The following is a 17,569-nucleotide window of genomic DNA, read 5'->3' on the forward strand; positions in this document are numbered from 1 at the left end:
TTAACTGTTACTGCATAAGGTTTATTTATTTATTTTTTTCTGAATAAGGTTTAAAATGTTGGTTTACTATGGGGTAAACTTAGGTTTTTGATAGTTATCCAAAATCTTCCTATCTATTCAGTCTCACTGCAGAATAAAAACTAAATTTACCACAGTGGATTGTTACATTAAGTCTGGTATTTATTTCTCCCAAGAGGCCATCTGCTTCTGGGGAAAGGCAACAGGGTGCCCTCCATTAATATATCTAACTGATGGTGTAATGATGTACAATTCCTTGTTAACCCTTGCAATTCAGTTACTGTCTTGGAACCTAAGATGGATTCTCTTTTCACTGTATAACTACAAATCTAAGGATAGACTTTTATAAAAATATTGGCCCCTGGTTTAGTCCAGCTTCTAGACTTTGCTTCTGATGCCTTGAGGTTCTTTTGATCCATTAGTCTAGCTGCCACAAAAACTCAGATTACTAAAGTTAGAGGGGAAGGGATGGGTTCTTCTGGTTCCAACTCTAAAACGTCCCAACAGAACAGGTGTACTTGCAAAGTAAAGTTAGCCTTAAGTGTCGTCTATCTAAAGTTGTACAATCGGCACAGGAGGGTGGAGCCCTCGCAACTGGCTTACCGGGGTGTGCGTGTGTCTTTGGGTGTCGGGGCACGCGCAGGACACGCACAGACCCACTTTCCTACGGCAGCCCAATCAAACTCTGGCTCTCACCTCAAAGGCTGTCAACTCTCACGCCTCTCCCTGCGCGCACAGCCAGCCCCCTCCTCACTCTTCCACTACCTCACGCCCCGCCTCCAAAGTAGCACGCACCACTCTCATTGGCAAGTGCTCCTCTCACTCCTATTCCTCAACCAATCACTCGAGTTCTGGTGGAGAGCGGCGGAGCCAATGGGAATGCTCGTTGCGGCAGCTGCCGGGTCCGAGCGCCGGGGAGGCGGTGCCGGGGGCGGGGTGCGGGTGGGGAAATCAGTTGCCATTTGGAGTGAGGAGCAGGCGGAGGCGGCGGCGGCGGTGTTTGCGGTGGCGCGGGATCCGCGGAGAGCCAGACACCTCGAGGCCCTTTCCTCCTGTCCCGATCCCCAGAGGCAGGGGTCTGGGCCCTCCCTGCAGTTGCCGGGCGATCCCGCGCGTGCAGCCCTGCGAGGCAGCGAGCGGCCCCGAGGCTGCGTGATCCGGACTGTTGCCCCACTCCCCTGTCAGCGCGATGCCCGGGGCGGCGGCGGCTCCGGGCTCCTCGCGGCCCCAGCCGTGACCGCCACACCGAGCACGGCCCGCCGGTTGGGGCCGTTGGGCGTTTGTTTTTGCAGCCTTCCCCTCCCCCCCTCGCCGAGGCGGCGGGGGTGCGCGTTGGGAAGGGGGAGCCGAGAGACTCCTCCTCCTCCCCGATACCCCCGCCCCTCCCCCTTACACACTCGCACGCACTATCGCGCCGGCTCCCACACGCTCGCGCGCCTCCCGCTCTGCGCCTCCGTGTCGGCCGGCGTCGTCCCGGGCCCTCGGAGCCACCATGTCCACTGCCTCCTCCTCCAGTTCCTCTCAGACCCCTCATCCCCCGCCGCAGAGGATGCGGCGCAGCGCCGCGGGCTCCCCGCCCGCCGCCCCCTCCGCGGGCAACGGGAACGGTGCGGGCGGCGGCGGCGTGGGTTGCGCCCCGGCTGCGGGAGCCGGCCGGCTGCTGCAGCCCATCCGCGCCACGGTGCCCTACCAGCTCCTGCGGGGCAGCCAGCACAGTCCCACGCGCCCACCCGCCGCCGCCGCCGCCGCCTCGCTGGGCAACCTCCCGGGCCCCAGCGCGGCCCGCGGCCCCAGCCCGCCCAGCCCGACGCTGCCGCCCGCCACGGCCGCGGCCCCTACCGAGCAGGCGCCGCGGGCCAAGGGCCGCCCGAGACGGTCCCCCGAGAACCACCGGAGGAGCAACTCACCTGAGAGACGGAGCCCCGGCTCGCCCGTGTGCAGAGGTAGCGAGCCCAACCCTTCCGTCCTCCCGGGCTGCGTCTTCCCCGACGGTTCCCTCCGTGGAAACTTCAGCCTCTCCGGGCTTCTCTTTGCTAGTGCATTATCGAAGGTGTGAAAGTGGCTTTGGGAATCTCACCTCCCTGCGGTCGCTGCGGGGCTTGGAGGAGCGAACTGCAAAGCAACTTTTATTTGACCCACATGCCGCCCCTCAGATTTTATCTTCCATCACTCGCCTGCATCGAAAGGTTTTTCAGTTTGTGAGCTGATTAGCTCACTCATGTGTTTGCTGTTGGTAGCGGGGGAAGGAGGAGCTGGGCGAAACACTTAAAAATACACGCACACAAACTCTGGCAGCCGATAAGGTGGTGGTTGTAATCCACAGCCTCTTTGTGCTTTCCTACAAAGTTCCTAACGTGTCTGTGACTACTGGGATATATATATATTTCTTCTGTTTTGGAAGGGTGATGGCATTAGTTATGAGGATATCTGTTGGATGTGTAGAAGAGACAGTTTTGGATATGCAATTGAAGTGTATAGTGTTTTGGTGGGGTTTTTTTTTTTTTTTTGGTCTCTTTTTTTCTACTTTATATAGTCATATGCATCAGAGCCGTACTTCGCTGAAAATCGTCTGTGCCCAACTCAAGATTTTCATGGTAAATTTCTAAAGACCTATTTGTGGAGTGTGCTCACTTTTTCCTTCCATTTTTAAGTACACTTAACAGTTCAGTTGAGCTGTTAAAGGATCTCAAGTTTCTTTTTTGTTAGGTGTCAAAGGTAATGGTGAGCTAGTGGATGCTGTCGGTTTCCCTTAATGTTTTGTGTTTTGGTTTGGTTTTGTTTATGTCTGGGGACAGTGCATGATCTAGTTGGGTCCTGGGGGAGAAAAGGAAGATTAGCCAAAACAGGGACTTAAAGCTCATAAGGAGTAGCTAATATAATTAGATACCAGGCTAGAGCTACAGATCCTGCTGCAGCAGCAGCATTGTGGAGACAACTGATCATACCGAGTGGGGAACTCTCTGCTTGGAAGGGAAACACTGTGGAGCTCTGTACGTTGATGTGGTATGTGGAAAAAAAATTTTTTTAATGGAGCTTTTTAATGAAAGACTTGGAGAAAGTGATTATGTTATGATGGATTGCAGTTTTGGTGGTGGTGTTTTTTTAATATTTCTGGCTGGTAATTAGCATGTTGCTAAGGCACTTGTTTTCAGACCACTTGATGGTGTGGCAGAGTAGGATGTAGTGCAGTGGTATGTGTACATGAGCACCAAGAAATACCTCCTGTAATCTGTATGCGCCAGGAGGAATTTACTCCCCCACTCCTCCCCCAGGTCAAGCCAGCTGCTGCAGAAACTGACATCCTCCAGCAAATCCTGAATGAATGAATGAAAACAACGTGATCGCCCTAATAATGACCACAACTGAACACACATCTTTGGCTGTATTTTATAGAAAAGGCCACCATTTTCTAACAGATTAATGCCATATGCAGCTCCCTTGCACATTTTCTGGAGCTATATGAAATGAGAGGTAAAAGACGAATAGAAGGCAGCAGTTAGAGAAATTTTTGAGTGATTTAACTTCAACAGTGCGTAGATTGAGTTTTGGGATTTTCTTTTAGGGACTAATGTGACAGCCATAGAATAAGCATTTCAGACTGTACAGAGGGTTTTGTGGGCAAAGTAAGAGTAGTTGCTGCAACAATATAATGGCCATCTAGTGCCTCCTCCCCTTTTGTTGATAAACACTAACATCTTACAACACGTCATAGTACAACTTGTTTTTCTGCATCCTTCAAAAGCCTTAATTGCTTAAGAATTACATGGTCCATCATAAAGTAGTTTTAATGAAATTTGTGATCAGGCTTAAACTATCCCCTTTGTTGTAGTGTGGCATATCTGAGTTTAATGCAATTTTAATGTAATCATGATGAAAACACTTCCCTGAGTCTGGTTGTGCAGCAGACAGATTTGCATCACTAGAGAGCTTGTATTGGGAATAGAAGAGGCTTTTCTGCTGTTTTTAACACCAGGTGGTTTTATCAGTTTCTTACATTTAAGGGATTTTGAATGCAGGCTCTTGAGCCCCCAGTTCCCTGATTATATTACCTTTATGTTACTTCTCCACATCCCGCCTTGCTCCTCTCTACCCATATTAAAACTGCAACTAATCTATTCTGTTTAGCCATTTAAAATCCATTCTGTGAACATTTGAACATTTTTTTCAAACATTATCTACTCAGTTTCTTTTGAATTCTGTGAGGTTCTGACTTCAGTGGATTTTAGCCTCCACAGGTCAAGGTTCCTGCCGCCGCGGCCGCTGCTGCTGCTGCAGACACTGACATCACTATACTGCATGAATGAAAAACAACAACGTGCTCCATTTCTTGCTCTCCACCTCCTTCCTTTTCTGCACACTCCTCTGTGTGTGTGTGTAAGATGGTGTTACGCTGCATTTGAAACTACATTTAAAAATGTTAAATTAAGTAGATGGTGGTTCAAGGGATATGTATGTAGTATAGAGGCATATTGTTTACAAAAAGCTTCAAGTGCTATGAGCATTTAGACTGGAGATGTCATAACTGAGCTTTCAGTATTTTTTTTTTTTTTAATCTGGACTGGTGGTTATGGAAGAAAATACAGAAGCTTTAAACACTTTTCTTTGTAATTGTTTTACCAAGAAATTATGAAACAACATGATTTCTAAACATGTTGGATCATTATTATTTCCCTCTTAAACATTCTTACTATGCATATTTATAGGGTTAAATCTGTAGTAATAAAGAAATGATGCTCAGATTATTTCACAAAGCTGAGGAAAAGCTGAATTCTGTAAAGAGGTACAATCAAATTTTAACATATTAATTTATAAAATTCAACAAGATGGCAATTTGCTTTATTTTTGGAGCACAGTTTTAGATGATTTAAAAGGGTATCATAACAAGACACATCCTTACCTGGACTTTTACAAATTAAAACTATCTTGTTTATGCATGTGGATCATATTTTTGTTTGCATTTTTTAAAACTTCAAGGTTTGTTATTTATATTCATTTCTTTACTTCTGCCATTAGCAAAATGTCACCCTCCCCCTTGTTTGGTTCTGAAGGGTCTTGAAGTGGTGAATGACAAGCTGCTGAATGCATCCTCAGGCTCCCTGTGATGTGTTTGTAATAGATGTAAAATCATAAAGTATTATGCAAATAGTTATTTTTTTGTAATGGTAATACATAAAGTCTACCTTTGAGATAAATAGGACAACTCAAATGAGAATATAGCGAGATGTTAGTGTTAAAAATTAATAATCTGTAAGCTAAAATCATATGTAATAACCAAAAGAAAATAAAGTTGCTTCTTTCTGAAACCTCAGAGCAAAACCTATGGATTTAGAAACCTAGCAAATGCTCACAATTTTACTGTGCAAGATAAGATAGTAAGTAGCAATTGCAGATCCTATTGTGGTTTTTTGTTTTTGTTTTTTTAAGGATTGAGCATTAGGATGAATTATAAATTCTAAAAGATATAAAATCAGTTGCATTAGAGTACTCTGGATGGAGAATACTGCTTATTTTTAAGTGTACCAAATCTAGTTAAAAAAACATGGAAGAGCTTGTAATTTATATGGCTCCTGTTATGGAAAATAGCATGCGTTGATTCCTGGTTTAACATAACATTTATTCAGGCCTAATATGCTAGCAGATTACTAACTAACTCTAGAGTGAAATTTGATTAGAATTTTTCATGATTATTATTGAGAGCTTTATTGTTTTATGCATTAAGAAGTTATGATTATATTTTAAAAGAAAATACAAAGCCAGCCAGCATGTAATGTTGAATGACTTCATGCAATGTGTACGTGTATGTCTTTGTGTTTTAATCAATTAATTTGCTTTCAGTTTTTTAATCTTTTCATTAAATTTCCCCTTTTGAGTCATTTTTATGCTCTGCTCAGTTTGTGGAACACAACATTTTTAATTACTTTTTTCTCCCCTTAGTTTTTAGAGATACTCAGACATTCTCTTCATACAAAGTTACCTCTCAGGGTATTCTTAGAAATTAAAGTCCTTCTCATGGCCCCCTCTTTTAAAATTAATTTTCTTTGAGTGCTTAGAGGAAATTGTTTCAAAGCTCTCCTGTACTTGAGTAAAAATAGTTAAGAGTTGTAGGGTTTTTTGTTTTGTTTTGTTTCTAAAATGACAGGTTTCAAATACTGGTTTTTGAGAAAGGTTTTAGGCCTTTGAGAGCTACACTAAGTATCAGCAGCATTGATTATTTAGCCTTTCCCATCAGTTATGGTGCATAAGATTTCTAGGTCACTTAAATAGATAAGTGAAATTATAGAAGTTATTTCTTCTTAAACTACTGTCTTATGATCAAAGATTATACTCCTCTCAAATAATGTATGCTAAGCATATTGAATATCGTACACCTAAGATATATAAAAGCATCTTGGTCAATTTAACTGTATGTGTAGTTTTGTGTGTGTATACTGAGCTAAAGATTATTTCATTATTTACAGTACTTATTACAGAAGGACATGTCATTCACTGCAGTGTACATTTCTTCAAGGATTTAATGCAAATTAGGAATTATGCATTGGGAAATGCTGAAGGGTAATGACATCCTTGTGGTCTTTATTTTATTTGTGATAATGCAGACTAAATGTGAATAAGAAAACAAATAATTGGGCTCCATGGCAATGAATAACAATGGAAATAAATGGTAATGTTCAATAAATGGCTAATAGGAGAAGGTTTTTCTGAAGTCTGAAACTTAAATTTCTAGACACCTGTTTTATCAAAACTTTCACGTCACTAATCTGGGAAAGAGTACATACTGACAGCCATGATATTCTTAATTTTAGTTCAGTCTTTTCTCCAGTGCTTGAAATTGCTGGACACCACCACCAAGACAGGCTTTTCCACAACACCTGTGCTTGGCGCTGTTGTATTTTGTTTTCAATATATAATTTTGTTATTAAATGATAAGGAAACCAAATCACTGGTGCTGTTTCTGTCCTTTTATACTTGTATTTTAATAAGAGGTTGATTTTGAGACTGATAGTCTTTTAATTGAGTTTGCCAAAAATGGAGGAAAGAGAGAACACTGCTCACCTATTAATATGGGGAGCCTAAGGAACTGATGGAAGAGTCAGAAATTCCCTCCACCTAAACTGACCATGAGTCCACCCATCATCCGGCTGATTCTAAAAGAATAAGATTTGTGTTTATTCTGCAAAACAGATTAAAAAGAAAGAAAATAAGGATTTTCCTTACATTATGAGCAATTTTAGAGAAAAATACTTCTCCAGTATTTCGGTTTAGTGGGGACAAACATGGCAGATACCTTTAAGCAGTGTTGTTTACTTCAAAGGAATGTTATTGAGGCAAATAACAGGAGGAGGCAAGTTCATGAATACCTGAGTAACTTCCCCTATATTATGTTGTGTTTCTAGTTGTAGGTAGAAAGGAAGAAAGCATTTTAGTGCTTTTTTATATACTAGGCAATGTATATGTTCATTTATCAAGAAAGTGCATTTGAAGTGCAAATCTTCTGATTCCAGATCTAGCGTTTATTCCACAAGACTATCCCGTTGCTCCTAACTCAAAAAGACTCTGATATTGGTGACCAGCTGTGATTTCTGAGCTAAAAGAATTACTAAAGAATAGGTTTTCTGTTTTCACAGCACTATTACACTTTGCTAGGATGTGCCTTGACATTTTCAGAATGTCTAAACATGTAAGACACAGGATGGTCAATGTAACCGGAATAGAATATATGTGGATTGGTCATATTTCTCCATTGTTCTTAAAAGTATAAGTGTGTGTGAGAGAAGGCAAGAAAGTGGGAAATCCTTCGTCCTGAGGACTCAGGGATATGAACTTGACTGTTTCTGGCCCTGTTCTCATCTAGAATTTGTGTTGTCCTTGAATCATAGTGAGAAGTACTTTTCTCCACAAATGTTAGAAGTTAGTTACACATGGTGGTAAACTAATGAATGCTTCAGGAATCACTAAGCAGAGACTGGTCTCAAGTGATTGTCTCAGCAACTGGTGCTAGGTTAATTCAGCCCTCCCAAGAGCTAACAAGTTATCACTGCAATTTGTGGGTTTGAACTGTGAATGTTTGTAACTTAATGAAGTGCCACCATGGTGCACCTTAATGATGGCTCACCAAAAATAAGGATGAATGGAAGAAACTAGTGAAACCCACTGTTGTGTGGCAAAATCAGTGTCCAAAATTGTCTTACAAGTCATTAGAATTAAATCTACTAAACATGTGAATGTTTCATAAACTGCTACAACTTGCTGCCTAGTGTTACTAAAGATCAAATACCTACCACCTACTGACAGTATAAACTCCATATCTAGCCAGTATAACCACAGGGAGAACTTTTGTGAATAGTCCATATAGCTAATTTTAACTTTTACATTACTAAGAAATAAACTTTCTAAAGGTATCATGCACTTGTTTTCTTAAGCAGAACAAACAAGACGTAAGTGAACTCTTTGTGGCTTATTTAGCTTTATTAATACTGATATACCTAACAAAATAATTATTATAAATCGTATTGAATATAAGATTGAATTAGCATTGACTGACAACTAGAGTTGCCCTGTAACTGATTCTATAAATTTGCTTGTGGGATTGTCTTTTTTTGTTTTTAGAGATGGAGAGAGAGAATCTTAAGCAGGTTCCATGCCCGGTGTGGAGCCCAATACAGGGCTCAGTCTCATGACCCTGAGATGAAATCAAGAGTTGGATGCTTAACCAACTGAGCCACCCAGGTGCCCCGGGATTGTCTTTTTTCTGATGAAAGTGGAATGAAGCAGTGTGTGACTACGTTGTTCCTTAATAGAATAACTTAGCTCTTTTCTCCAGAATTGTCACATTAAAGTCCAGGTTATTTCCTAAATGGTACTATAAGAGTCTTAGAAACAAAAGTATACTGGAAAAATATTAAATTTGGAGTTAAGAGACTTGGGTTCTATTTCCAGTTTTAACATTTCACTTACAGCAAGTCACCAATTCTTGACATCTTATTTTCTCTATCTTAGAGAAGATAGAGCCTGGGTGGCTTAGTCGGTTAAGTGTCTGCCTTTGGCTCAGGTCATGATCCCAGGGTTCTGGGATCAAGCCCCGCGTCGGGCTCCCTGCTCAGTGGGGAGCCTGCTTCTCTGCCTCTGCCCCCCCCCTGTCTCTCATGAATAAATAAATAAAAATTTTTTAAAAATGAAGTGAGAGGTGGGATTTTTAAGATTTTGGTTAGGTAGAGAAAAAATTCTGAAAGGAAAAGTAAGGTTATTAAACTAGATAATTTTTTTAAGTATTTTAAGTATTCCCCCCCAGCTTTATTGAGGTATGACTGAGAAATAAAAATTGTATATATTTAAAGTGTACAGTATGATGGTTTTATCTATGTATACACTATGAAATGATTATCACAGTCAAGCTAATTAACACATCCATCACCTCACATAGTTACCATTTGTTTTGGTGTACGATGAGAACACTTGAGATCTACTCTTGACAAATTTCAAGTGTACAATACAGTATTAATTAACTAGAGTTACCGTGCTGTGTAGTATTCATCATTATTTACCCAGAACTTGGTCATCTTATAATTGAAAGTTTGTACCCTTGACCTGTATCTTCCCATTTCTCTCACCTGCAAGACCCTGGGAACCACCACTGTACTCTCTGCTTCTATAAATTTGACTTTTTTACATTCCACTTGTAAGTGAGATCATACAGTATTTGTTTTTCCGTGTCTGGCTTATTTTATTTAGTACAGTGTTCTCCAGGTTCATCTGTGTTGCCAATGGCAGGATTTCCTTCTTTTTTTTAAGGCTGTATAAAATGCGTGCACGTGTGTGTGACATTTTCTTTATCCATTCCTCCATCAGTGAACATTTGTTATTTCTGTATCTTGGCTATTGTGAATAATGCAATGAATGTGGGAGGGCAGATATCTCTTTAAGATACTGATTTCATTTCCTTTGGATGTATATACCCAGAAGAAGGATTGCTGAATCATATGATAGTTCTAATTTTAGTGTTCTGAGGAACCTCTATACTGTTTTTTTTTCCCTCCAAGATTTTATTTAAATTCAAATTAGTTAACATGTAGAGTAGTATTAGTTTTCAGGAACAGAATCTAGTGATTCATCACTTAACATATAACACCCAGTGCTCATCACAAAGTGCCCTTCTTAAAGCCCATCACCCTTTAATACATCTCCCACTCCCCTCCTCTCCAGCAAACCTCAGTTCTCTATCTTTAATAAGAGTCTCTTATGGTTTGCCTCCCTCTGTTTTTATCTTATTTTTCCTTCCCTTCCCCATGTTCATCTGTTTTGTTTCTTAAATTCTAAGATGAGTGAAATCACATGGTGTTTGTCTTTCTCTGACTGACTTATTTTGCTTAGCATAATACGCTCTAGTTCTGTCCATGTCATTGCAAATGGCAAGATCTCATTCTTTTGGATGGCTGAGTAATATTCCATTCCATTACACACACACACACACACACACACACACACACACACACACACAGACACACATCTTTATCTGTTCATCAGCCAATGGACATTTGGGCTCTTTCCATACTCTGGCTGTCATTGATAGTGCTGTTATAAACACTGAGGTGCATGTGCCCCTTTGAATCAGTATGTTTGTATCCTTTATAAATACCTAGGAGTGCAATTTCTGGATCATACGGTAGTTCAGATAGTTCTACTTTTAACTTTTTGAGGAACCTCCATACTGTTTTGCAGAGTGGCTGCACCAATTTGCATTCCCACCAACAGTATAAGAGGGTTCTCCTTTCTCCACATCCTTGCCAACATCTGTTGTTTCCTGAGTTGTTAATTTTAGCCATTCTGACAGGTGTGAGGTGGTATCTCATTGTGGTTTTGATTTGTATTTCCCTGATGATGAGTGATGTTGAGCGTTTTTTCATGTGTCTGTTAGCCACTGTATGTCATCTTTGGATAAATGTCTCTGTTCATGCCTTCTACCCATTTCTTAACTGGATTATTTTTTGGGTGTTGAGTTTGATAGGATACTAGCCCTCTATCAGAAATATCATTTGCAAATATCTTCTCCCATTCCATCAGTTACCTTTTAGTTTTGTTGCAGAAGCTTTTTATCTTGATGAAGTCCCAATAGTTCATTTTTGCTTTTGTTTCTTTTGCCTCTGGTGACATGTCTAGTAAGAAGTTGCTATAGCTGAATCACAGAGGTTGCATTGAATGTGTAGATTGCTTTGAGTAGTATAGACCTCTTAACAATATTTGTTCTTCCAATCCATAAGCATGGAATGGTTTTCCATTTCTTTGTGTCTTTTTCAATTTCTTTCATAAGTGTTCTATAGTTTTCAGCATACAGATCTTTCACCTGTTTAGTTAGGTTTATTCCCAGGAATCTTACGGTTTTTGGTGCAATTGTAAGTGGGATTGATTCCTTGATTTCTCTTTCGGCTGCTTCATTATTGGTATATGGAAATGCAACAGACTTATGTACATTGATTTTATATCCTGCCGCTTTGCTGAATTCATGTACTGGTTCTTCCATTTTTTTTGGTGGAGTCTTCTGGGTTTTCTACATAGATATACCGTTTTCTATTCCCACCAATTTACATTCCCACCAATGGCATATCCTTGCCAATGCTTTTTATCTCTTACCTTTTGATAATAGCCATTCTAGCAGGTGTGAGCTGGTATCTCACTGTGATTTTAATTTGCATTTCCCTGATGATTAGTGGTGTTGAGCACCTTTTCACGTACCTTTTGGCCATTATATGTCTTCTTTGAAAAATGTCTATTCAGCTCTTTTGCCCATTTTTTAATTGGGTTTTTTGTTTTGTTTTTTGCTGTTGATTTGTAATAATTCCTTATATATTTTAGATATTAACTCATCAGATGTATGATTTACAGATATTTTCTCCCATTTCATAGCTTGCCTTTTCATTTTATTGATTTTTTTTTTTTCCCTTTACTGTGCAGGAGCTTTTTAGTTTGATGTAGTCCCACTTATTTATTTTTGCTTTTGTTGCTTTGCTTTTGGTGTATATCCAAAATGTCATTGCCAAGACTGATGTCAAGGAGATTTTTCCCTCTATTTTCTCCTAGGAGTTTTACATCTTTGGGTCTTATTTTTTTTTCTTTTTTTTTCTTTTTATTTATTCACGAGCGACAGAGAGAAGAGAGGCAGAGAGAGAGAAAGGCAGAGGGAGAAGCAGGCTCCCAAGGAGCAGGGAGTCCGATGCGGGACTTGATCCCAGGACTCCAGGATCATGACCTGAGCCGAAGGCAGACGCTTAACCATCTGAGCCACCCAGGCGCCCGGGTCTTATTTTTAAGGCTTTAATCCATTTTGAGTTAATTTTGTATTTGGTAATAAGAAGATGGTCTGGTTTCATTCTTTGGTATGTGGATATCCAATTTTTCCACCACCATTTATTGAAGAGATTGTCCTTTTGTGTGCCATTGTGTGTTCTTGGCACCCTTGTCAAAGATTAGTTGACCATACATCTTTGAGTTTATTTGTAGGCTCCGTTCTGTTACATTGGTCTATGTGTCTGTTTTTATACCAGTACCATATTGTTTTGATTACTGTTGTATAGACTAGATAATTCTTAGTAAAATGATCATTTATTGAGCTTTTATGTCAGCCACTAGTCTTCACTGAAACCTAGTGTAAAGTACTTTTATAACTTCTCTGTGTAAATGACATCCTACAAGTTAAGTAATTTGCCCAAGGTCAGGCAGCATGCACATAAGGCCCAGAGGGCCCATATAACTCTTAAGTCCCAACTTCAAGTTAACTGAGAGTTGCTTTTGGAACCCAGTTCATTATGGGACAGGAAAGCAAGCATAATGGGTTATCCCATTGCTTATACAGTTAAGTCATAGAAAGGCCAAAAATAGCATTAGAGGGTTGGGTGAAGAGAAACCTAAATGGGACTAGACTCTAGGGTCCACAGAACTTAAAATAGTTGCAAGTATTCCCAATGATTCAGGCCTCAGGTATGCATATAAGAATGTCATAGCATTTCAAAACCTTATTATGCCATTAATAAGCCTTTCTCTTGGTCCTAAAAGGATCTACCACTTTGTTAAAGCAGAATTTAGATTTAATTTTTTTTAAACTGCCTTTCGTATGAATTCTCAAAATCTGGATAGAGTAAGGTCTTTTGTATTTTCTTATTTGGCAGTTTAAACTTTACATGTCTAATGTCTAATAAAGCATCATAAGGCTCCATTCATCCCTAACATGATTCTTTACTCTTGCCATCCTTTGATATTTTTTTTTTAAGATTTTATTTATTTATTTGAGAGAGAGAGAATGAGAGAGAGCACGAGAGGGAAGAGGGTCAGAGGGAGAAGCCGACTCCCTGCTGAGCAGAGAGCTCGATGTGGGACTCGATCCTGGGACTCCAGGATCATGACCCAAGCTGAAGGCAGTCGCTTAACCAACTGAGCCACCCAGGCGCCCCATCCTTTGATATTTTAGCAGCATTCAAAATAGTACCTTTTTATATGTCACTCTCATGGCAAAGCAACAAGGTGCACTATCTTCTCATAATTGCCTGAACTCTTCCACTTTCTCTGGGTTTGCTGATGTGATCCAGAAAAGATATTCTGAGCTCCATTATAATATTATCTTCCATGGTGATTTGGGTTTTTTTTTTTTTTCAGTGTCATTTGTGCTTATTGTAAGCTCTCTTTAATAGTGTGGAACATGAGCCATTTCATAAGTAACATTAGAAATGATATTTTTATTGTTATGATACTGAAAGTGTTGTATAGAGTCTGTGTGATGGATTGAGTTTTCGTGATATTTCTTCTGTAATTATATTAACTTTTCTAGTTAAATACATCAGTTTATAAGTTGAATCAGTGAAGTAATATTTCTATCTTAGAAGATAATAAAAACTGGTAGGGCTCAGTTGCTCAGGGTTACATCAGGTCTAGCCATAAAAATCTTTGCTAGTCTCATGTATACCTGTGAAGTGATCTTTCCATGAAGGTACAAAAAGATCATAGTGAAATATAGATTTGTTTATATATGAACTGGTAGTCTGTAAACAAAATATTTTTACAATATCTTTGAGGGTTCTGTGACAATGTCATTTTCTTCTAAAGTATTGTTGGAGGCAATCTGATACATTGCTGTGAAAAGAATCAGCTGTAAGTTAGACTGTTTAAGTGTCTAACATTTACTAAATAGAGGTTAGCAAACATTGCTAAATGCAGTTTCATTAGTTTCTTAGAAGTGGGGAATTAGACTGTGCTCAGAAATAAGGTTTTTTGAAAACTACAATATTCTGCAATATTTTGGTCAGATACCTTAAAAAACATTTTAAAATCCTTTACATGCCAGAGTGACCCATTATTAAAAAACAAAATAAAACAAAACCTCTAGTCAGTCACATTTGCTTACTCTTTGGCTTTTTGGTTAACATATGGCCAAAGTTTAATGTAGCTTTAATGTAATTTCCATGACAACTGTTCATTTATTCAAGAAATGTTTCAGTTACTGTACTAGTTGCTGGCAGTATGTTGGTGAGTAAAACTAATGGAATTCCTCCTTTTTTTACACAATAAATATTTTTTGAATCCCCACTGTATCTGAGGAACTCTGACCCTTACAGAATACATATTCTAGGTACAGTTGATGTGCTCATGTTCATATTTCGCAACCAAGTCAATTCATTTAAAATCTGCCAAGATTTTAAACCCACTCTTTTCTCTGAGCTTTGGGCTTCACATAGGAATATGTTCCTTTGCTTGCTTTTCTAAGTTGAGCTTTTTGGTATTTATTGAATACCAAATATTCTATTTATATGTGTTTTTCTTTCATTAGATGAAGTCTAGGAGACCTTTCTTCTGTGGCTTTTCTATAATATATCTAGGTCTAACTTATATTCTTGCGTGGGTGTACAATATTCTGCTATAGTTGGCCTAGGATTACATCATTGACACTTTCTGTGCACCCATATACACAGATACCCTCTTGGTATTCTGAACGTTATTGCTGGATGTAGCTGGCTTCTTGTATAGAAATGTAGTATGTAGTAATGATGTGTGGTGATATCTGGACATTGATGTCTTGTGAGACTATTGAAATGAGTACAGCTTGGTTTTGGCTAAACATCTGCTATTATTGAGCTAGAAGAGAATGGAAAATAAGCTTTTCATATGTTGTATTACCAGTAATTGATACCTTGGTTGAATGCACAATGACTTATTTGTCTTTACTCAGAATTTAGTTTTCATTTTTATCTATTCATTAAAGTTTTTATCTTAAAGAATTATTAGCCATAAAGTTTTTGGTATTAGTATTTGGTTATATTAGTTAATCTTTAAGACAGTTGTCCTGTTCTACTTTGTACTAAGCCAAGTGGTCAAAAATAACATTGTTATACAGATATTCCCATTTAATGGAATAAGTATTGCACCTAATCTCATGGTAAAACAGATGTTAGGTGAAGTGTATGTTCTGGATCAGTTTTTTGTTGTTGTTGTTGTTTATGGAACATTGAAGAAATTCTTATAATCCCTGAATATAACCATATAATAAACCATGTAAAATTGTATGTAGGAATTTTAGAAAATAGGAAGGCACAGTAAAAGTAATGAAATAAATTAGTGTTAATATTTGCTGTGTCATTAAAAATACTATTCCATTCTTGAATTAAGTGCTTCAAAATGTAAAAGAAAGTAAATATAGATTATGGTAGCTGAATCTTCGATTAGACTGACTGTATCATTCCTATAGTTAATATAGCAATTCTAGAGACTTTAACAGTTTACTTATGATTTTTCCTCCAAACATTGTCTTAATGTTTCTGTAATTCTGTATTCAGAGTGATTTTGATGGATGTGTGTGCTTCACCAAATAGCACCTTGTCATTTTTAGTGTTCCAGTGTGGAGCATAGTGGCTGGTACTTAGAAAGCCCTGCAGCAAACACTTGATAAATCTTTACATAGGAATTATGAGAGATTTATTTTGGGTATATAAGGGTTCAAATCACTGAACAGTGATTTTTATGACATGCAGTCTTATAGGTATCTGGCAAAGATGAAAATTAATAGATTACATTTGTTTTGCCATTTTCTAAAATTCCTAAATGTTTGGGAAACTGATGGCTTTTATCTTCATTTAGGGCCTATCATTCAGTGGTAGTATGTAAGGTTGGAAAAGCACTGATTTAAACCTTCATATGAAATGGGAGCTGGGTGCTCCTGCTGGTAGAAATAGGTGGGACGGGGTGGATGATGTCAGGACAGTCCACATTTTGAAAGATGGAGAATATACTTCTACAGAGTGAGTTTCTAAGTTACAGTGAGAGTTCTGTTAAGTGAATTTTGGCCTGTTGAGGCTGTGTGGAATCAGCTTCTAAAGCTGTTAAATTTAGAGAAACTAAACTTGTCATTCCCCAAATTCGATGGGCTTTTTCAATTAAAATTCTAAGTGTTTTTACAGTCTTTCATAAAGATCATGATTATACTAAGCTCCAAGTAAGGAGAATGTAAATTACATATTAATTTGTGCTGCATTATAATGTAAAAAAATTTTAACTGTAGAGTGGATTTTGGGGTAGTTATTTGCTTTAGAGAATGTCTAACTTATGTGCAAGTAAAATTATTCAATTTACCAAAGTGTTATTTACACAAACTTTTTAGGAAGTCAGTTACACAAGGTTGAGGTTCATCTGAGGTTGTAAAAACATATTACTGAATAGTGTAATTTCTCATTGCTGCATAAAACGTTCTACTGACATTTAGCAGAATTAACTAATATCCTAAGAAGTTGTTACAAATGAGCATGAATAGGTATTTTCCATTCCCTTTCTAGTCTGAATTTAAAGATTCTAAGAAATTTGGTATTCAACTAACCCCTAAAAGGGAAAGAACTCATATGCACTAATGATTTTATGTCTCACATTTCTCTGTGGAAAGATACGCTTTTAAGTTATTAGATAAATATTCCAAGGCTTTTTCTGGAATATTTTGTCCTTATAAAAAGTTATTCAGTTATAATTTCCTAGCAAACTGTTTCTAACCAGCTTCATGGAGGAAGTATTTCTTCCTTCATGAAAAACTTTCACAAAATCTTCTATAGTTACTAATGTCAGGAAGACAAAGCAATAAGAAGTGTAATTAGACTAGAAAGATGATTAGTGCTGTGGATCATAATTTTATTTATAATTGTATATTACTATAGGCTGATTTTAACTTGGTTTCTTTATATACTTACAGACCAGGAAATTAATTAACCAACTAATATGTTCATTCTGAAGGTCTATACCGTATGGGAATGTGTGTGTGTGTGTGTGTGTGTGTGTGTGTGTGTGTGTGTGTGTAAAAGAAGTCCCTTAAATTCACATGCCTTTATCAGCAATTACTGGGTAATCACTGGCTCCTGATACTTTTCTCCATACAGAGTAGAGATTCATGGTCATCTTTTCATAATACTTTAAGTACTTTCAATATACTGGTGGTAGTGACTTAGGGATTTGGTTTATCTCATGTCAGATGAAAGCAGTGGACATATAACTAGGTATAATTCTAAACATCTCCCTTGTGATTATGGGGAAACTT

The 17,569-nt window shown here is 38.6% G+C and overlaps 1 protein-coding gene across 2 annotated transcripts in view; it reads left to right on the top strand.

Moving 5' to 3' along the window:
- The first annotated feature begins 1,264 nt into the window (after positions 1-1,264).
- GLCCI1 (glucocorticoid induced 1) overlaps positions 1,265-17,569 on the top strand; it is a 103,094-nt gene continuing 86,789 nt past the window's right edge. Inside the window, exon 1 of one of the 2 annotated variants that reach the window (XM_088018533.1) lies at positions 1,265-1,961. In XM_088018533.1, coding sequence (XP_087874659.1) covers positions 1,511-1,961 — 451 coding nt within the window. In that variant the 5' untranslated portion in view covers positions 1,265-1,510. The remainder of the gene's footprint in view (positions 1,962-17,569) is intronic. The other variant, XM_028118180.2, reaches the window with a different exon arrangement.

This window comes from Eumetopias jubatus, unplaced genomic scaffold (genome assembly GCF_037043125.1).
Source record: "Eumetopias jubatus isolate StellerSeaLion01/CBP00866 unplaced genomic scaffold, mEumJub1_p1.0 scaffold_14, whole genome shotgun sequence".
Classification (NCBI taxonomy): domain Eukaryota; kingdom Metazoa; phylum Chordata; class Mammalia; order Carnivora; family Otariidae; genus Eumetopias; species Eumetopias jubatus.